Source organism: Epinephelus fuscoguttatus, linkage group LG8 (assembly GCF_011397635.1).
Source record: "Epinephelus fuscoguttatus linkage group LG8, E.fuscoguttatus.final_Chr_v1".
NCBI lineage: Eukaryota > Metazoa > Chordata > Actinopteri > Perciformes > Serranidae > Epinephelus > Epinephelus fuscoguttatus.
In genome coordinates, this window is record NC_064759.1 from 22,051,808 (window position 1) to 22,074,655 (window position 22,848).

A 22,848-nucleotide genomic window follows, 5' to 3' on the forward strand; every position below is an offset into this window, starting at 1 on the left:
TGCTTGCTTGTAATTTCCCTTCATGATCGCTAATTTGCCTCTACATCATTATCAACGATGCTTAACATGAGCAGTACAATATGTTTGCCTATTGTCTTATGGTCCGCATACGGTTTCCCAGGATTTTTGCTGACAAGAAACTAGCATTACTGCCCCGCAGTTGTTTGCCTCCATGAACCAGTCAAGTTTTTCTTACAGTTTACATCCATGTCTGTGAAAACATGGATGTTTCACACCCATTGCCCCCCAGTGGCACAGATGATCTATATAATCAGCACAGCTTCAAGATGGGCACCCAAGATGAGTATCAGCAATGTAGTATCTGACCAAATTCCCCTTCTTTTCCTGAGACATGACATTGAATATTGGCCAGAAAAGCGTTCCATGCAATTTAATTCAATTCAATTCAATTTTAATCTTAAAACCCAGTATCACAAATCACAATTTGCCTCAGAGGACTTTACAGCATACGACATCCCTCTGTCCTTTGGACCCTCATAGCAGATGCAGAACATTATGATGTCACAGTGCAGGTGACCTCTGACCATTTATATATAGATAAAGATATAAAATGACAGCACTTTGTTATTTTATTATGTCCTATCAGACACTTGTGTGAAGTTTTGTCATAATTAGCAAATTAAGTTATGGCCAAAAACATATTTTGCTAGGTCACAGTGACCTTGACCTTTGACCACAAAATTCTAATCAGTTTACTCTTCAGTCAAAATGGACATTTGTGTCAAATTTAGAGAAATTTCCTTAAGGTGTTCTTGAGATACCGTCTTCACAAGAATGAGACAGATGCAAGGTCACAGTGACCTTGACATTTGACCACCGAAATCCAATCCTTTCATTGTTGAGCCCCAAAGAACATTTGTGCCAAAGTTGAAGAAATTCCCTCATGTTATTCTTGAGATATTACGTTCAGCACAATAAGACAGGTGAGGTCACAGACTTTACCTTTGAACTATGACCATCAAAATCTTATCAATTTTTCCTCAAGTCCAAGTCAACCTTTCTGCCAAATTTAAAGAAATTCCCTCAAGGCGTTTGACCTTCAACCACATAATTCTAATCAGTTTACTCTTCAGTCGAAATGGACATTTGTGTCAAATTTAGAGAAATTTCCTTAAGGTGTTCTTGAGATACTTTAAAGAATTTCTTTTAAACTCTTTGTGAGATATTGCGTTCATGAGAATGAGATGAATGCAAGGTTACAGTGACCTTGACCTTTGACCACCAACAACTTATCAGTTTATCGCTGAGTGCAAGTGGACATTTGTGTCACATTTGAGAAAAATGTCCTTGAGGCATTCATGAGATATTGTGCTCACAAGGATGGGACATACACAGGGACAGACAGACAATCCGAAAACTTAAAAACGGAATGAAACATGTACTTCGTCAGACTATTAAGTCCCGTTCAGCTAATACACAAGATCTGTGTCGGTGTAACAGTCATACTCTGCTTGCTAAACTAGTTTTAGTGAAACTCTAGAGGGCTTTTGTTCACGTTCTGCTACCAGATATAATACTCAGTAATACCTCAATGACCTTTTCAAAGAAAAATGTACAAGACTTTATACAAAGGGTAGCCAAAGCCTTTGTTTTGGTCATCACTAAGTAGATCAGAATTGCTGGCAAAGTCTTACTGAATACCAAGTTTCCTAACCTGAACTTGAAACACACTACTCTATCGCTTCATATCTTTTGCAAGCTGTAAGCTTTATACAGTATACCTGAGAGAGCAGACGATGAAATCTACAGCAAACCACCACAAAACAACACCATGAAGCAGCAGCTGAGCTTGCACGACTCATTACTCAAGTGATGGCTCAACTTCATTGTGCTAAATGGAAACATCTGACAGCTGCAACACTGCCATGCACTTGAAGCAGAAACATGTGGCCCCCACCTCTGTGTCCCCACTGCCTCTATACAACAGCAGATGCACAACACAACCATTGAAGTTCAGTCATCAAGATCACTGACTTTAAAATAAACAAACAGTGGCTTCATAATCCACTGAAATTTGCCTTTCAAATATGCCATGTTTACTGATAGAAGGGCCATTCGTTTGCAGGTAGATCCATCAGCAGCTACCAGTAACTCATAGACAAAGACAAGGTGAAGCAACCAAACATAATCAGGGCTTGACGCTAACTTTTTTCCCAAGGAGCACATGTGCTCCTAAGTTGAAAAAGTAAGGAGCACACAAAGAACTTTAGGGGCACAATGTAAATTGATCAAATAATGTGTTTTCCGTAATAAATGTGATGCAAATAGACATTTACAAGCAACATTATTTAATGAATTTGCATACAAAATCTACAGAAAGGTAAAATCATCAAGTTTTGAAGAAGTATTGCAATTTAATCTTGTCTTTAATGTTATTATCTTATATATATTATCTTTGCAATATGATTATCTTATATAATGTTATTACTATCCTAAAACATTCTCCAGGTCCTCTGAAACTCTGCAGGACTTAAGCCTCTTTCACACAGAGCGTGATTTTCGTGGCACCCACCGTGGGGTAGGGCGCAGAGCAAGCGGAGAGCAAGGCGCGCAAGACAGGATTTGGGGTACAGGCTCGTTCAAGAGCTACAGCTCCATGGTGACCGCTTCCAGGTCTACTTCAGGCTCTTCTCTGCTATTGGACGCGACGAGGTATTGTCACAGCGCGTTGCGGTGAAATTAAGGCCCCATTCAGATGTAGCGTCTAAAAGTGCGTGGAAAACGCCAGCTGTGCCGTTTCCATCCTTTTATCCTAGGCGCTTCGGAGGTTGTGCTACTGTCGCGCCTGCCGTTACGAAGCAACCAAAACTGCCTGTCACTCACAGGGGGAGTAAAAAAGTTACAAAGCCATAAAAATAGCGTATCATCATGCTCACCAGTTATCCCAAGCTCCGAGCTGATAATTCTCCAGGCATTGTTCCTTCTGTTGGAGTCAAAGTAGTACGACAAAGACAGGTCATATAACTCTGGATATCCCTGGACAAGAATGATCAGTCGCTCCTCCATTGCTTGCTGCCTTTCACACCACCGGATGTTGTGAAGTCCGTTGGATGGAAAGGAAGAAGCAGATCCGTGGAGCTGATTGGTTAATTCTTATCACGACATGCAGTACGCTTGCTACATTCAAAAAAGTTGAGATTTTTCCATCTCTGTGTGCCGCGGACGTGCACAAAAAAACAGGCGCGTCGCACCGAATGCACACCGCTACGGCGTTGCTTTGGATTGTGAGCGTGCTTGATGCGCGTTTACATTGAAACTAATGGATTTGTGCGCGCAAAAGACGCTACATCTGAATGGCCCCTAAAAAAATGTTCAATTCGAGCGCAGGCTGGCGGCACGCAGACGCCACGGCATCAGCTCGGCGGCAGAGCAGTGCGCTCTTGCGATGCGGTAGCACATACACGATGAATGGGTTCGTCGGCGGAGGTCTGTGCTTTGCGCGCTCTGTGGGATAAGGGCTTTATTTCAACCCTGCCCAGCAGTGGTACCATGGCGAACGGTCCCTAACTGCGGGGAGAACGGAGCAGGCTTAACCAGAGGTCCACTGCTTTTCCCGGTCCCTCGTCTCTGCTACACTTTGACTTATTTCCACCCAGCTAACAGCCTGGCCATGGAGAACGGTCCCTAACTGCGGGGAGAATGGAGCAGGCTTCCCTGTAGGTCCGCAGCTTCCTCCACACTTTGACTTATTTCCACGCTGCCGACAGTGGGACTTAAATTCATTGTGCCGACAGTGGCTTGGAAAACCGCCCATAACCGTGTCACACGGGGAAGAGGAAAGAGGGAAGAGGGAAGGCAGCTGGAGTTCCTTCAATATTTGCAGTTAGATTATCATATTTTTAAGAAAAATATAGGCTGCTTCGGCTGATTTTTTTATGCGCACATGTGCCCATAAATATTTTTTACAGTTCGCACACACCTATTTTTAGTTGCAAATGCGAATGAAACACTCGCACTGTCGAGCCCTGATAATGAATGGCACCAAATGTAATTCCAGAAAATCACCAGGTATGCCTGTTTATAAGACAATGTTGTATTTAGAGATTTACACATGTAAAGAAAGAGTGATCTATCTTCAGTAGTACAGCCTGTTCAGGTACAACGGAATGGCACAGAAACAGGAAAGACCACTCACCTATAAGAGGAGACTTCTTGGGGCATAAGGGCATGTCATCTCCATGGCCATGCGTTTTGGATAGGTGGGAGAGATTGGCGTATACATCCCCTCCAGCAATGCCTGCTGATGAGTGGTTGCGGCCTGACAGACCAGTGGTGTCAGGCTTGCGGAAGATGCGGATGAAGTAGGAGACCCTCTTTTGATACCCCTCTCGGGACAGCAGTGCCATGACTACCAACTGGATCCCCAAGAACATGAAAAGGTAGCGCCATTTGGATTGGATACTGACCATGGTGACGGCCACGTGTTGTCAAACCAACAAAGGTTCAGAGGAGGCAGTGCAGAAAGTCACGGTCTGGTGCAACCTTGCTCTAAGTGAATTAATGTTGGGACTATATAAGCTCTCCCCGAGCAGAAACAAAATTAAGAAAAGTGATGATTGTCAACTGTGTATTTGATGGAGGCTGGTGTTGTGTCTGTTAACACATACACACAATGTCAAATATACTATGTACCTTCTTTAAAATATGGCAACACACATTGAATGTGAAAGTTATTGTATGTTACATGCAATAATCTGTGGCAGTTTGGAGTATGAATATAAAGCAAGATGATTAAAAAAATAGACAAAAAGTAACAGAAAAAGGCACTTCTGGTAGGGTGTAACTGAAAAAAGACCCCAAAGGAGAGGAAAAATAGAAAAATACTCTAAACCAAGAGAAAAAGTCTTATCTACTTTTCTCTGTTTCACTGCATTCCTCGCTGCAGACCACTATGTGGCAAATATCTCCAAAGTTGACTCTTGGTCCAATTTGTGATTGGCGTGGGGCGGTAATGCCAGTCCCACATCATGTAGTTTCACCCCCATTGAATTCCATCCGTTGCCCTGTGAAGCTCATTCTCCTGCGGTCAAATAAATGGCAGCGTCAGTGTCTCTCTCTCACTGGCTTGCTCGCTCTCTCTTCCTCCCTTTGTGAGCTTTATGCTGCCTTCTGTTCTCCCTCATGTGCTCTCCTGAGGGAGGCCTCTGCAACAACAACAGCCGCCATGACAAAAGGGAGCATATGCAGCCGTATAGGCCCTATACTTTACAGAGGATTACACAGCTTCCATCGACTCACTGGCTGACTGGCTGGAGAAACAGGGGGAGTGGACCATGACCACTGTGGGAGGAGTGGTCAGAGGGTTGTGTGTGTGTGTATGTGTGGAGAGTCAGGCTGAGAGAAAAAGAAATGGGGGAGGAGATGGAGGAGGAGGAGGGAGAGCTTTGATTCCAATTGCTATTGTCCTATAATGATGCAATCCACAGCTCTGAGACACTTCACGCAGCTCACTGCGCTGGCAGCCACTAGGCTCACTGGATGGACAGGAACTGGACCAGTCACTCCACAGCTCTGAAAAGACAAAGAGGAGGAGGGAGTTACATCGACTGACCCCTTTGGTTCAAACTGTTGACATCAGCGATTTTGTACTTACAGCAGAATGCTTTTCCCATACAAACAATGACTGATTGTGTGCAATAAAGGCCCAACAAATGGTTTGTGTTTGTTTACATGGAGACTCAACGGCACAGTTGGACAGCCTTGACTAATCAGGCTCAGCGTGGGCTCCAGTGCAGATGCCTCCCCAGAGAGAGGCCTGCTGCCCACAGCCGATGGCAGAGGGGAAGCCATGCATCAACGTGTGGATTAAACTTCCTAGTTCTAGAGCCAACAAACTCAGTGGCTCCGTTTCTGCAGGCTGCAGCAATGTGGTGTTTGCCGACCTTGCATAACCCCTTAACCTGCTCTGTTGCTGTCTACTGCAGTGTCCAACACATCCTCGGTCGCAGATCAATTAGTTCTCGTTAAAGAAGCCAGCCTCAGACCACTAATCCTAATCCCACTGACTGCTACGAGACTGGTGGAGAGACTAAGAGACTGGTAGAGAGAACAGTGACCAGAACAGCTTCCAACCTCTCACCTACACATTTTAAAGTTACTGATTTAACAGCTTTGATTTAATTCCCAAAAGTCAATATTTGTTAAAGTCGACTCATTGCGCTGAATGAAAGGTCTAAAACCATGCAGAGCTGCAATGTCTCCTAATGCACTTGGACTTAACAGCTTTAAGTCATAAAGGCCTATCATTTCAGCGATGACAGATGGCTTGTTTACCACACATTTTATTTATTTACTCGTTTTAATCTTTGCTTGACTAATGTTTACGTTATGCGCCCTAAAGTGAACAGCTTTAATGCCAGTTGTATTTATTCCTACTGAATCATTAGTATGGTGTTGACATCTTTAGCCCTTAGAGCATGTCTTGCTAATTACACGGGAAAAAAACAATGCGTTCATTTGCAGCCGTCTTTCAGGAACATTCTACAGAAACAGGTACATTTCACACAGCTTGTTAAGATAGAGAGACAAGGAAAGAGAGAAAAGAGACAGTTAAGACAAAAAGATAAAAAAAAAAACATAACAAGAGAAAGATGACTCTGCAATTTGTTTTCAGTAATTATTAGCAATACTAGTGTTGGTAATTTAAAAATACAACCACTTATTCTGCTATATTTCATACTATGTTGACACCTAGTTTTTATGGATGTTTATAGATGTGCATAGCCATGTAGTTTTATAAGAGATCACACTGATGATAAATTGGAATCTGTTGAATAACAGAGTCAATCAGTGTCATCACATTCCTGTGTTTCCTCACTGAAGAGGGTGAGTAAACCGTAATTGTTATTGCAACTGGCAGGAAATAGTAACATCTACAAACCATGTTTCATTTAATTGAGAAAACTACAACTGAAACACACAGCCCACTTGATCAACTACCCAGATATACTGATGACATCTGACAAACTCGTGCTCACTGAACTGTAGTGTTTACGTGCTTCTGCGTTTTGCTTTGACAGCTGACTGCGAGGATTTTCAGTTCAAGGATGATAAAGGTTTTTCTCTGAGGGGATATGTGGATCAAAAAGGAGAGGAAAGCCTCTGCTTGCCGCTGCAGATGATTTTCATCTGCATGAGGAGCTGTGAGCAGATGGGAGATTGACCTCTCTCCCTTTGCCTGGCCTCTATAATAACCCCATAGATTATGGATATGGTTTATAAAGATCATGCCATAAAGATTTATCCCACAGCGGGGAAATTTAACTCCACTCAGAGCTGTGATCCAGAACACACACACAAAAGAAAACTGACCTGGAAAACACTAATCGTTTTTTTAAATAATGACAAAGACTTGCTAAGAGGTTAATGGTCTTTCAGGCTTGCTAGATAAATACAAATGATTAAACCTCTCAGGTTTTCAAGGACAATACATGGCTGATAAGATCAATGTGGTGTGCAGGTTTGAGTCTATACACGACTAAGCATTGTGCATTAGGAAACCCCCCCAGGGACTGAATTAAAACTTTCTGTGACACCCCCTTTCCATTCTCCCATATTCAAGCATCACATTTGTCTGTAATGAGATATATGTAGGCCTATGTATTCACAAAGGGGAAACTGATGAGTCTGGTTTGCTTTAATGCTTGGGGGCCATATTGTGCTTCAGTTGGCTTATACAGTGAGAGAACTTGGCAGCAGGCACCTCCTTCAACAAAGCTCAGGCACTGACTTAACACGCATATAAAAGAGATCCAGTGACTAGATGGAGACGAATCTTTCTGTGTTAGCTAAAGGGCTGAGGGGTGAACCAAACACAGAGAAGGACAAAGCAAACTAAGAGGAGCTGGAGGGGGAGAGGGAAAGCAGCCAATAGTCTGGTTACACTATGTTCTTTTGACTTCATTGTCTCTCCTGCATGGATATCCTCCCCTTCTACATTTAGAATTTCAAAAGAGGCAGGTTTGGCATGACGTAACATACTTCAGCACACCAAAGCGAGCCTTTTCTGGTCTTGTTCCCAGCACCCCCGCTCGCCTCTTTTTTATTTATTTATTTTTTTTCCTCACAATGTGTGCTTTAAAGAGAGTGATGGCACATAACAGCCAACAAATGGGACCTTTCCTTTCCTGCCCATGGGGCATTAATATTGCATATATATGGTATGTCCACATGGATGCTTACACACACATGAGTGAATACAAGAGTTGCCAACGGGGCTAGCATGGGGGTTAGAATGAAGCAGCAACAAGAATATAAGAGGGGATGGGGGCATAGAGAATGGGAGTTATATATATAGATCATCATCCAGGGAGTAATAGCTTATGCACTGCTGTTCAAATCCTAAAGGGACATCATAGCACTCGTGCACAGCCCATTGACAGTCATAACAGCCCCAGAGGGAGATAAACGAGCAGCCAAACCAAGTCTCAGAGAGGGTAACCACAGAAGAGGGTTACCTAGCCAGACATTCCTATTGAGGCTATACTGGCACCAACACTTAATTCACTTTTCCTCTTTATTCCCCCCTTTTTTAATTCTTCTCCAACTGTCAAAGCAGCTCATTCCCTGGACTCATGCTGATCAGCGACATTTAAGTACAAATCATATTTTCAACAGTAACAGTCATTTATTACTTGCCGTGGTTTATTTTATAGTTGGTGGCTATCTGAGCCAGAAATTCCAGGCACAGCTGGTTCACATCAAATGTGCAGAGTACAGAGCAGAGATGTGGCCCATCCATGTTTGACTACAAAGCTATTCTACGATGGAAAATCGTCTGCAGCTGATTTCAAGGCAGCTGTTCTTCAAAGCGTTATTGCAAGAAAGGGAAACAAATGCTATTAAGTGCTTGCTATTGATTTCTTAAGTCCTCAGAGGCAAGAGCCAATGCATGTAAAGCAAAAAAAGGCACTATCATTTCAGCAAACACTGACAAGAAAGATAAGAATGCTCAACTCTTGCGCTCCAAGTATGTTTTACCAAAAGGATAGAAAAGCTTGCCACAAAACCCGGACTAGACTGCACTGCCTGATAAGGACCTTAACCTCTTCACCCCACTGAATCACATAGCAAGGTTCTGCATTAGGAGGATGAACCCTTCACATCTGTCTGAGTGGGTCATCAGTTCGATATGTGCAAAGCTATCGAGGATGAGCGAGGGCTTTCCAGCCTTAAATGTGTGACCTTCCTGTTAAATCTGCTAAACCCTAACTACTGTTAGTCGGGGGAAAGTCCATCAAATCCCACTCGCTTTTGCACAGATTCACTTTGTGCTTTTATTCAGAAAAACAGCAGAAGACTCCTGCATGCTACAAGAACCTGTTATCCATCTCTCTTAAAATGATATATCCAACTGTAGAAAACAGATGAAGGTAGCAGGACACAACAAACACATATCTAACAATAAAATGACAGAAGAGCAAGCATTAAAACTGACAGTTAAAAGGAGAAATTACTTCAAAGCACAGTCCCCTGGGTCTCTTTCAACAAAAAAATTGCATGGCAGAAAGACAAGTGTTCTTTTAAAATAAACGGCCACAGTCAGAGTGCATTTATTAACGCACTACTGAAAATAAAATGTAATCATCACAGACAGTCTGAGATTACTCTCAGAGAGCTCCCAACTTAGCGTAAAAACTTCCAGCAAGGAGTCCCAGTTCAGAGGTGATTAAGGAAATTTTTTTATCTTAGTCAGAAGGTGTGTTTGAATCCACTGCTATGGTTAATGCCTTATTTTAAAAGGTATGATTGGTTGTCACAGACATGCCTATTGGTGAGCTTGCAAGGTGTGGACATCCAGTGGAAATCGTTGGAATTGTGAGTGATTATTGGTCGCCTGATTTATTGCTAAAAAGACAGTTTTACTAAACCAAACCAAACAAACTTATTTCACAAATGTTGGGCCTCATTCATCGATACCATTTGTCTGCCTGCTTAACACAATGTAATGTCATACACACATGGACATATCTCCACCATAGTAATCTTAAGATTAAAAAAACTGGTAGGAATAGGTTGGAGGACTTAAAAGAGTTTCTAAAGCACAGGAGAAAATAGTAGAAAGACAAAGAGCAGTGTTTGACATAAGCAATGGCCTGATGGCCTGGGGCCAATCAAAAAGTATGTCGGGCAAGTTGACTGACTAGTCACAAGCCCGCTTGGGCCAGTGACGCTGTAAGGCTTTTTTGTTTGTTTTTTAACCGCGCCACAGGTCAGAGCTCAGTGAGACACTCTATGCTCAGCATGCCCGAGAAGCTAACTTACTCAGTACCTCAGTAGGCTAATATATATCTGGCTGTCAGGGGAACAACTCCAGCGGGAAACGTGCCGGTGCGCTTGTGCGTCTACGACAACGTGGACACCGCTGCCAGGTATATTTCTCTCCAACGTGCATTCGCTGACCAATAAACTGGATGAACTTAAGCTACTGATGGTGAAAAACGGAGAGTTTTCTACATCTGCAGTTTTGTGCTTTACAGAGACATGGCTGTGTGGCTCGACACCGAACTCTGCGCAGCAGCTGGCAGGCTTCCAACTCTTCAGAGCGGATCGTAACACTGAACGCTGTGGCAAAACTAAAGGTGGAGGTATCTGTTTTTACACAAACAGTGGCTGGTGTAATGACGTGACAGTGATCCAGCAGCACTTCTCTCCTGATCTGGAATCTTTTTTCATCAACTGTAAACCTTTTTACTCCCCCCGTGAGTTTGCTTCATTCATTCTGGTTGGTGTTTACATGCCACCGCAGGCCAACGAGCAGGAGGCACAGCGCACGCTCGCAGACCAGATAGCTACTGTGTGTGGAGCAGACTTACCCAGACTTATTATTTTAGTAAGTTATTGTTCTTGGTGACTTTAACAAAGGTAACCTCACCCATGAACTCCCCAAATACAAACAGTTTATCTGACCAGAGAGAAGAATATCCTGGATCACTACACAGCTGTTAACAACGCTTATCACACCGTCCCCCACGCTGCACTGGGCCACTCTGACCACACCACCATCCATCTGATTCCCTCATACAGGCAGAAGTTAAAGCTCTGAAAACCTGTTATGCTTCTCTGAGGACTTCTGTATACCATCACGCACTACGGTGAGGTATAATGGAGTTAAATGAAATGAAATGAAGATTTATAGACATTTTTTTCTCTCTCTCTTTTTTTACTTGGGCCAGTAAGAATATACAAGGGGCCAGTGAACCTCTGAACTACTGGCCCGGGGTGCCAGTGGGGAAAAAAGTTATGTTGAACACTGCAAAGAGATAGCAGAAATATGACAGTGAGGTAATGAAACGTTACAGATTCGATCTTGCAGGGATAATGTTTGTAGTCAATCTTATTAGAAATGCACTCACATTTCCCATCCAATGCAATAATGCCAGAAATGAAAGTGATGACAGCACCAACATATTTGTCAACAGTGCAGCAGTGATGACTTGTATCTGTCTCAGCTTTATCACACTAACAATTACAGAACTTTAACAGTCTCACATTATGACGAAGTTCCTTTCATTCTCACTGGGTGTCCACACCTTGCTGGCTCAAAAACGGGCAACTAAACACACATCCTATTATGAATGCATCTAACAACGCAGCTCATAAACCATGACACAAGACAGGACACACAGTCATGAGGTGTGTTAATCAGTGTTATCAAAGCGTCAGCAGATGCATGAGTGAGTGAGTGAGTGAGTGATGAATGGACGTTGTTGTGCAAAATTACTAACAAAGAAGCCAACCAAACAAGAGGACGGTGCTGACAGAGTGGACTGGAACAGCCAGGTCTTAAATAAGCTACCCCTGAGAGACAGACCAGGGGCTCCCACTTGCACTTCTAAACTCAACCTACCAGGGACCTGCAACAAAACACGGACAGACAAAGAAAGGGGAAAACACACCTAGCAGGCCCAGGAGAGCCATTACAAGGCATCATACCTGGCAAGGGGATCCACCACAACTCCTAACTAAGGTTTCAGTTTCTATCCCTTTCTTGCTCAGAGGTATAAGTGACTTTTTCCAAAGCACTCACAAGGTAAAAAGTTCCTCCAAGTGATGAAGTTCTAGGAAAAAAATCTTAGAATTATAATGTTTTCTTAGAATTTTCCCTTAAAGTTAAGACTAAATCCTGGTCCTTAAGAGACCTCCTAAGGTGTAAACTGTTAGGAGAAGGGAGAGACTTTTAAGAGGCTTGAGAGTTTATTACAGAGAGGAGAAAATGTCAGAAAGACAAAGAGGTAGGAGAAATAATGCTAAATGACAATGATATAATGAAAAGCTAGAGCTTTGATCTTGCTTGGCTAATGTTTGTGGTCGATCTCATTAGAGATACGCTCACATCTCCCACCCAAGCCAATAACACTATAACTCCAGAAATAAAGTGACCGCAACACTAAGATATTTGAGAACTGCAATGCAACTGTAAATTGGGGCAACAGTAGCTCAGTCCATAGGGACTTGGGTTAGGAACCGGAGGGTCGCCCGTTCAAGTCCCCGTCCGGACCAAAATATGGAGCGTGGACTGGTAGCTGCAGAGATGCCAGTTCACCTCCTGGGCACTGCCAAGGTGCCCCTGAGCAAGGCACCGAACCCTCCAACCGCTCGGCGCCCGTCATGGGCAGCCCACTCTGACATCTCTCCACTTAGTGCATGTATAGGTCCAGTTTGTGCATGTGTGTGTTGTGTGTGTGAAAATTGAATTTCCCCTCAGGGATTAATAAAGTATATAAAATTAAAAAAAAAAATTAAAGCAGTGATAACCTGTGTTTGTCTCAGTTCAATGGTCTTCAGTTTCTGATACTGACAGATAAAGACGCGTCACAACCACCACCAAGTGACACTTCTGAGGAAGGCAGAAGTTTCCGCCAAAACATGTCAAGGTATGTAACGTCCTAATACAATATATATCTGAGATAAGCAACAACTAAAGTTTGTCTCAACATTTAGAGAATGTCCACACCTTGCACATTCACAAAAAGGTTACCAAACACACCCTTTTAATGTATGCATCACACCTAGCAAAAGGGTCAACCACAGCTCCTCACTTAGGTGAACGTTTCTGTCCCTTCCTTGCTTAGAATTGCACTTAAATGTTTCCTGAATCACTTCTGCTATTGCTTGGGTGGAAGATATAAGTGTATCTCTAATGAGATCGGCCACAAACATTATCCCGGCATGTTCTAATCTGTAACGTTTCATTAACTCCCTGTCATTCAGCACTATTTCTCCTACCCCGTTGTCTTTCTGCCATATTCTCCTCTGCTAAAGAAACTCATCAACCTCTTAAGTCCTCCTGCCTACTCCAACAGTTTTTCATCTCTCCTAAGGGCTGACATGCTTTGTGAATAACTTTTATCTTTATCATGATCTGGTCTTAACAGTAAGGGCAAATTCTTGACAAAACATTGTAATATAAGAGTTTTCCTTGAATTGCGTCACCAGAAGCAACTCTTTGTACTGGGAAGCTTTATGAATAGGGCCAAGGGGTCGTATTTTCAAACATTCTGAGAATACTCAGAGCTCCAAACTTAGCCTAAAAAAATTATAGCCAGGAGTCATAGCTAAGGAATGATTTAGGAAAATTCTAAGAGTAATTCCCAGCAAGAAAGGACAAGACAGTCTTGTTTCTCACAGTCTGAGAGTCCTTTGGGTGCTTTTTTGCAAATTCCAAGTGAGCTTTCTTGTGTCTTTTAATGAGACAGGGCTTCCTTTTGGCCACTCTGCTTTAAAGCCTAGAGTGGTAGAGTGTTACAGTGATTTCTAGAAGTTTCTCCTATCTCCACACTGCCTTTGATGAATATTTGAAAAAATTATTACAACAAAAAACAACACTGTTGTTTCAATTAAGACGAAAGAGGAGGGCTAGCAGAAAATGATTAACTGTGTAAGTTTACAATGCATTTATTTTACCACTCTGTTTATTTCTAACATGACAGCTGCACATTCTACAGCTCTTAACTTTTAAGTTGATGCACCTTTTAACGTAATACTCAAGAATTGCATTTAGGTTTGACACAGTCCCATAATGAATGTGGAATTGATTTTAGTTTTTGGCCAAATTAAAGTGAAACAAATGTTACTGATTGAACATTATCAGTGATAAATGGGTACCAATGGACTGATCGATTTTCTAATTGGTGCTCTATGAGCTGTAACATACCAGCAATGTAGCAAGTGGACTCAAGCAAATCAGGACCAAGCATAAAAACACAGTTCAAAGTGGTAACGTTATGGTATGGTTTGAAGGAATTATACCACATTTCATATCCAAGTAAACATCATACAGTGAACTATTAATGCTACCTGCGATTTCAGAGAGGGCTTATTTTTAGGAATGCATTTATTGGCTTAACATCAGTATGGGACAATATTCACCTTGTTGACTAATATCAGCCTCTCAGCAAAAAAACCACCCCACACAAACAAAAAAAGACATTCACTGATGGTTTTTCTGTTGGGTCACACTGATTTTGTACAGGCTAAGAAGCAGGACTTGAGGCTAATGTTGTCCCTTTGACAACTGAAACTATGTCTGGGACAAACAGAGATCTTGCCCTGGATGCCTTCAGGAGAGGGAATGCAGTAAACTTAGTATCAATGTCATTGGATGCATCCTTTTTCCCCCCGATTTGTGCCAATATCTGCAGGAGGAGAGCTACTTAACATTAGCTGTTACGTTATCATGGTGTGTTTCAATGTATACTTTTTTGTACGACTTAATTTGTGCTTATTCAAAGATGGTATAATGATGGGCTGAATGACTTTGAAACAGTTGGTTTTTTAATAATGAAGATTTTGTTGTTTCCCCAACAACAAAAACAAAATAAACAACAAAAACACAGGTCTCTCCTAGTGGCCAAATTGTTATTTTAACCATCAGTAATGGCCCAGAATTTAACAATCTGTGCATTCCTACTTGTTTCAGAGCCAGTGCAGACAAGTTGACCAGAGAACACTACAAAAACATTCAATAGTTCAGTGAGAGCAAGAACGAAATTGCTAATAAAACAAAACGATATTTTCCTAGTTTACCTTGGCAAAAAATGCAACAAATTCAGTTTGTGCTGCTGTACTTGCATGGCTTTGTTAGATAGCATTATTAATGTAATGTTACGGCACAAGTTGGATCAAGTGCATTTATAACATATTTCCTAAGCTGAGGTCTTTTAGGTCTTCTACAAACACAATGTGCACCACTCTTTCCCTTCTTATCTCTACAAAAGTTTGATTTCCTTCATGTTGTCGTGCTCTGCTCAGCAGTAAACTGGATTTTGCACCATGAAACTGTCGGCACAGGGTGCTGATACTACTAGGCTACTTTGATTGCCATGCGTCATAATGAAAAATGCCAGCTAGCTGATTTGCATTAAATCAAACTGGATTAAGCTCGCACACCAGACCAGCAAAACAGAAAATCCACCCAACTCTAGTTTTCAGAATCATATTTGGCATTCTTTGAGCTTCAGAGCAGAACTGTGGTACAAAGTCTAAAATGACTACGATAAATTGCGATTTATTTTTATAGTGCTGAAATACTAAATCCCCATTAGGAATGTGCACAGAAATGGATAGTGGCGTAACCATTAATTAATAATTAATGATTTCATTATGTTATCAGACCTTAGCTCAAGACAACAAGGTTAAATTCCTCATGATGGGTTTTAAGGGGCTCCAGTTTTAGGGCTACATTTAATTTATTAATTAAAAAACAGCAATGCATGACATGCCTGCTGCATTCAAACAGCTGGACAACTGGTCTATGCCATTCTTAAAATGAGTATTTCAACAATTTTAGGAATTGGTGTTTAACACTACACACAGAAGTGAAACTGATATGGACAGATGTGGTCAGCAGACGTAAATAGCTCTTACACAACAGCATCATTTTTCTTTACTAGGCTGCCACAACATTAGGGAAATATTCCTTACACAAACCACAGTAAGTCTTGAAAATACAACAGGCTCAAGATAAAAGCGTTTTTCAGATTCTGTAAACGCAAGCAAGCCCTTGCCCGCAAGCAAGCAAGACCAGGCAATGAAATAATGTGCAAACATGCCCTGAGAAAAGAGGTGTCTGCATGAAAACGAGTGCCAGCGTCCTTGTCATGGCAACCCATCCTAAGCCCTGGCCATTCATCAAGGGTGCAGCTGGTACATGTCTCCATGGCTGTTCCCTTGAGTCCGACTCTGCTGGGACAGACTACTGAGGAGAGGGTGGAAACAACACATCATCACTCTCCTTCCTCCCACTTTTTCTTCTCGTCTTTCTGCCTTTGGTTGCGCGTGCTGTTTCCATAGTGTAGTGTTCACCTCTAGCTATAGCCAACCCACCAGGGATAGTCACTTCTCAAATCACAGTAGCTCGCAGTGGGTTGCAAACTTTGCAATGGCAACCGTGGAGGTAAGGAAACCCCCATGTGGCTAGAAAACCCAAAACATAACTGGAGCAACAAGTTACACAAGAAAAAGGACAGCTGACACCACAGATCCTGTACCATTTTGCCTACTTAAACAAAATAAAACAGCCTTGTACTGAGAGCAACCAGGCCTAAAGGGACTGCCAGAATAGCTGCTATCTCATGCAGAAAGACGAAAAAGAACAAAAGCAGTTAAAACTCACATAAAAGAGTCTGACAGCTGATACCAACAACTAAGACTTTGAGGTATAACAGATATTATTTAAGAGAGTTGCATTTTAAGCTTAACATCATAATGGCAAACCTAAATACACAACATTTAGCCCAGTCTAAACTGGAGTAGATGCTATGGTCTGTCAGGAAAGAACTATGATTGAAAAACTACATCATGATAAAAAAAAACAACATCATTTTAGATATTACACAACGGGATTATATTATCACAACCAACCTCATTACCCTCAATACCTGCCAGTGGTCATGTGCAGAGAGGAAACTTTATTCTCTGTCAACAATTATGTAACAGAGACAGAAAACGTACAGATGTCAGAAGAGGAGATTGCAAATGGATAGGTGCACTTACAGCTAAATTAGTGCTTACTATTCCTTTTAAAATGGACCAACATATTTGCTTTTACATCTAAGCTATTGATACTAACTCAATAACTACGACTGTTAATGTGTGGGTTTGTAATTTATGACAAAAAAGTTTCAAAAACATGTTTTGTGATAAAATTCTCTTCATGTCACAGATGTAGCCTGTTTTAATCCTCACCTAGTTGGAGTCATATTATTTAGGACCGATAAGCCTAACAGTTGATTTATAGGTACGTATGTGCAGTATTTAACTTCCTCCTGACACATTATATTCACACAGAGGGAGAAGCAGACTGTGTGTGTGTGTGTGTGTGTGTGTGTGTGTGTGCAGAGTGAATCACACTGATCACACAGAATATGTGTGTCACATTTCCACAAAGATAACATCCCGGTGGTCAATAGGTTAAAGTACTGGTCCATCTACAAGTGGAAAATTAAAGATCAGTCTTTCTTTCTGCTTTCTGCACTGGTCCTTTCATTCCTCAAGTATTGACTCAATCGATCTGACAGCTGAGGGGGGAGGGGGCCGCCATGCAGAACCTTTTGTTCTGCTGAGGAGTGTTTACATGAATTCATAGGGAAATGAATAGAGATGTAAGAGCCAGCCTGTGAAACCCGTTTCAGCTTTGAGTCAAGTGACTTAATAAGCATGAAATGGCGAAATCGATGAGTATCCTCGACACTGATATTTCAACAGTGACCGTCACCAGCTTTGGCTATCTCGTGAGTTACGTTAGTTAGCTATTAATACACGGATTGGTGTGCCAACTGCACTTGTCATTAAAGTTACTACGAAACTTTTGACTGTGTCGTCATTTAGCTTCTCGCAGTGACACGGGAACTAGCTAACGTTTACGCGAGAGGCGAGCGAACTTTTAAGTGGTCGCGTTAGCTAAAAGTTGTGAAAACATTTTGGGGAGTGACGTAATTTGAGCTGACCAACTAACATTGGCTTTAACAATGTTGGCTGTGAAGCTACTCGAGACTCCAAACCAATAAAACACACTTTGAATAAACCCAGAGAAATCGTGTGTCTCCATTGTTTCTGCCACACGTTTAAACCGCACGTTAACGCTATACATCGCAGTGTTTTGTAACGGCTCTTACTTTTAAGTGAAGCTAACTATCTTTCAACTGTCGCGTGACCAACATGAACACATTTACCCAAACTAGAAGATAACATACCACACTTTAAAGACACATAATCCTTTTAACACAGCGGTGGGAACTGTTCTCACCCAAACTTCGCTATGACTGCTCCTCGCCAGCTGTGTCTCGGGGTAGACGAGCCAAGCCGAGCCGAGCTAGCGGCTGCGGGTGAACTGGCGTTAGTTAGCTGGCTAGCTAGCTAGCAGTCACACACACGGTTCTGCTTTTTGGTTTCTTTAAGCCACGTATTTAACTGTTTTAGTCTTACCAGAGGTGCTGTTTTAATCCGTTGGCAGGCTGAGGAGCTGTTAGACGTCGATATCCATGGCAGTACCCTCCCTCCTCCGTATTTCCGATATGTTTTGAAGTTGATGCTCTGTGGTCTCTGAGAGCGAATGAGCACAGTCAGTGTCGCACAGCCGTTTTCCCCTCCCCTTCACTGGAAACCCCAAATTACACTAAGCACCTATAAAGAGCTCACATTTCGCTTTCTCCTCACGAGAAAATTATTAGCAAATAATATTCGCATTCTAATAGTTAATTGCAGTGGTAGTGGCTCTGCCATTGTAATCTTTTTCCATGGGCTCAGCTGTGGTGGTACTACTTTAATAAGCGGTATAACTTCCGTCTATAAGATGCCAGACACCAGATGTTGGTAACAACCCAAGTAATCAATTCATACAAAGAAACCAAAACAAATAACCTCAGAAATTAATTCATGTGTAATAATGTGAAATGACACAGGTATACAGTATTGAATACGCTTACTTAAATTTATTTAATGCTTCTTACAACCTTTGTTGGTAATGACAGCTTCAAGACACCTCCCGTATGGAGAAACTAGTGGCATGTATTGCTCAGGTGCAAACAGTCTTCAAATCTTGAAGGTACCGTGGGCCTCTTCATGAATTCCAGTCTTTAGGTCTTTCCATAGATTTTCAATTGGATTTAAGTCAGCTGATTGGATGGGCCATTCTAGCAGCTTTATTTTCTTTCTCCGAAACCAGCTGAGAGTTTCCTCAGCGGTGTGTTTGATATCATTGTCTTGCTGAAATGTCCACCCTCGTGTCGTCTTAATCATCCTGGTTGATGGCTGCAGTTTTATTTTTTATCAAGAATGTCTCAGTACATTTTTCCATTCATCTTTTCTTCAATTATATGAAGTTTGCCAGTACCATTTGCTGAAAAGCAGCCCCACACTATGATGTTGCCACCTCCAAACTTCACTGTTGGTATAGTGTTTTTGGGGTGATGTGCAGTGCCATTTGTCCATATAGAGAAAGAAAATAAAGCTGCTAGAATGGCCCATCCAATCAGCTGACTTGAATCCAATTGAACATCTATGGAAAGAACTACAGTTTAGAGTTCATGAAGAAGATTTGAAGACTGTGTGGAAGAATGGGTCAAAACACACACATCACACCTGAGCAATGCGTGCAACTAGTTTCTCCATGCAGGAGGCATCTTGAAGCTGTCATTACCAACAAGGGCTTTTGTACGAATTATTAAATAAATTTCAGTAAGCGTGTTTGATACTTTTTTTCCTGCGTCATTTCACATTATTACACAAAACTTAATGTCTGAACTTATTCGTTTTGGTTTCATTGTATGTATGGAATACTTAGGTTGTTACCAACATCTGGTGAAAATTTCATGTCAATAGCACCTTTAGAAATATGTTTACTGAGAAAAATTGTCACGTGTTCAATACTTATTTTCCCTGCTGTATATGGGATATACCCTTTCCCCAACCATTTACATTATGCCCACTTAAAAGCCAAAAAGCCACTGTAATGTCAAGGAGAGTGTGCCAACTTCCTTCTTCCCACATATATCTCATAAGCTAATATCTAGAATACCACTACACCATCTGCAAAGCCAACAAACTTTAGATAAAGAGTCATAAAAATGAAGCCCTTAACAGTAAAGGGGAGGTTATTACATAGCTATGGTAAAAAGCAAATATATTGAGCCTGTAAAACAGGTGAAAATGAGGACTTTAGACTTACTGGCTGACTTTAAAGACTTTATTTGAGACAGCCTGAAGACTTGCTTTGACCTGAGACTTTAAAGCCAGAACATGATCCATCTTAACCTGGGAAAATCCTTGAGAAATGAAAAATGAGACAGCAGCAAGCACGCCTTGAATAGCTGTGCCACATAGTTTGTGTACTTTATGGCTTATTACCCAGAATATGACTTTAAACAAGGTAAAAATAACAGAACAAATAACTTCCATCTCTACAAATCTTACAACAAACAAAAGCAGACTACGCCATAAACCAGGGGTGTCAAATATACAGCCCAAGGGCCAGATCAGGCCTGCTAAAGGGTCCAATCCGACCCACTGGATGACCTTGCACACCTAATAGTGATGCACTTGTGAAGGCTACGCGGTGCCAGGTTTCAGGAGCAAGTTAAACATTGAGTCGTTTTCTTCATGTAAAATGCCAGTAATACACTTATTTTCTCTCACTTTAGTTTGGTGTGGTGTTGTAAGGATTACCACACACAAGTAGAAATGTATGGATTAATGCATATGTAATGACTGTGAGTAGCAGACTGACTGACTGTGGAACAACTGAGAAATATTATTGAAATTGCATTTATTCTTCTGAAGACATCACAGTCATCTGTTTTGTAAATTGATTAGCGTTTCTTTAAAAAAATTACTTCTTTAAACAATTTGGAGCTATTTATAGGATATTAGGCAATGGTTTTATGGCCCCAGCCCACCTGTGATCAAATCAGACTGAATGTGGCCTATGAACTAACATGAGTTTGACACCCCCAACCTAAACTTTAGCTGTTCATGCTTCATTAAAGTGTCATCTCTCTTTTGTAGGTTAACCTGCAACATGATGATTAACAAAAGTGCTATCAGCTCTGGCACTTGTATTTGTGCATTTATGAAGTCATCACTATTGACAGTGTTTAAATAAAGCCACATGTTCTAGAACAGGACAGAAAAAACCCAAAAGAAAACAAATATTTCACATCTCATACAAGAGATTACATTTCATTCTTAAGGTAAGTACAGCCATTTGCTTTTGATTAATTAATTTCACTGGTCATAATCAGTGGTGGAAAGAAACTAAGTACATTTACTCAAGTATACTGTACTTATTTACACTTGCTTTATGAAAGTATTTTTTGCTACATTATGCTTTTATACTACTGCAGTTCAAATGAGTATCTTTTACTTTTTACTTCTCCTCATTTATTTGATAGCTTAAGGTACTAGTTAGGTGACTTTGGAGCAAAACATGAATGCATCAGCAATTATAATCCAATAATTGAAAATGTTATTCTGAAATGGACCATCCTGCTTAATAACTACTTTAACTTTTAGTACTTTACTATATTTTTACAGAGCAGTGTTGCTTTTTACTTGAGTGACAGATCTGAGTACTTCTTCCTCCTCTGATTATACATACCAGAAGGCAATTTTAAGTTCTGACTTAAGAAAAGCCAAACAAATAATGTATATTATATTCAAAAATACAAAAAAAAATACTAATCACTTAATCTTGTGGTTGTCGTTACACTTGATTTTGATCTTGCCTATGTTTTTGTTGGGACAGAATTAGCAAAATGGCTGTCCAACCACCTGTGTACAAGTTGTTTCATCTCAGGCCCCTAGGAGATCACACCAGCATGGATGCTTTGGTGTCAGCCTTGTGGCGTCGACTCTTCCCTGGACCGTACTGTGGACAAAACCACAGGCTGGATCACCTTTTTTCCAGGATGACCCTCTGGCCAGAACTGGTAACCCTGCAGCTCTGTCCCTATTATTTTGACCAGGTCACTTACAGCCTTCCTACCAGAGACCAAGTGAAACACATGTGGGTACCACTACTTTTGATTTCCACTGTAATTTCTACATCAAGTCACAAATTTCCATTGACTGCTAGCCTTTGTTGTTTTAATCTACTTTGTAGTTTGAGATGTAAAATTGAAACTTCTGCACCATTTTTAGAATCTCTCCTTATTCTAACTTAATTAAATGTACTACATAAAAGTCAAGCTATTCCTGAAGGGACTTTGATCCTTAACCCGTCCATGTAAATCCATAATACTGTGGTCATATTTGCTGTGTCGCTTGGCATGCATTTGTTGTAGTAACACTGCAGCTGATGATGAAAGATCTTCCCCCCACTTGTGGTCTAAAGGGAGCGCTGCAACCTCAGGCTGCACTGCTTCGACTCCTGGGCAGACTTAAAACAAGAGAGGCAGAGAGCCAAAGTGCAGCATGGAAGACGCCATTCAAGCACGGATCGAGACGCCCGGCCCAGCACTGGCATCACCTTGAGTCGACTCTGTCAATTCCAAGATCGAAACACTGGCAGGAGTTTGTCCACAGAACAGTATATTTATTTGCTGTATGGCTACCACAGTTGTCTACAACCCTAAGTTGTTGTCTCATAGCTGTTATTAAAATATGTTATTATAGATGCAAATGTTGAGCATGTGTCTGATGTTTTCTGTGATAAATAACACCTTTACGAGCGTGTTTGACAAATACATCTCAGGTTAGTACCCTTTTTAGTCACACTGATTTTGTACAAGTAATCAATTCCACCCTTAAGGGCGACATTTCCCATCTACCTTGCTTTAAAATGTTGCGTGACAGTGTCTGAGTGGGTGAACATCTTGCTGCCAGTAAACA

General features: G+C 41.4%; 1 protein-coding gene across 1 annotated transcript in view; it reads right to left on the minus strand.

The window, feature by feature from the left end:
• The window catches only part of si:dkey-199f5.8 (beta-1,4-galactosyltransferase 3), a 29,794-nt gene extending 11,191 nt beyond the window's left edge, over positions 1-18,603 (minus strand). Inside the window, exons 1-2 of the mRNA XM_049583231.1 lie at positions 18,448-18,603; positions 4,157-5,532 (exon numbers count right to left, since the gene is read on the minus strand). Of these exons, the coding sequence (XP_049439188.1) occupies positions 4,157-4,430 (274 nt within the window). The 5' untranslated portion in view covers positions 4,431-5,532; positions 18,448-18,603. The remainder of the gene's footprint in view (positions 1-4,156; positions 5,533-18,447) is intronic.
• Positions 18,604-22,848: the final 4,245 nt, after the last annotated feature.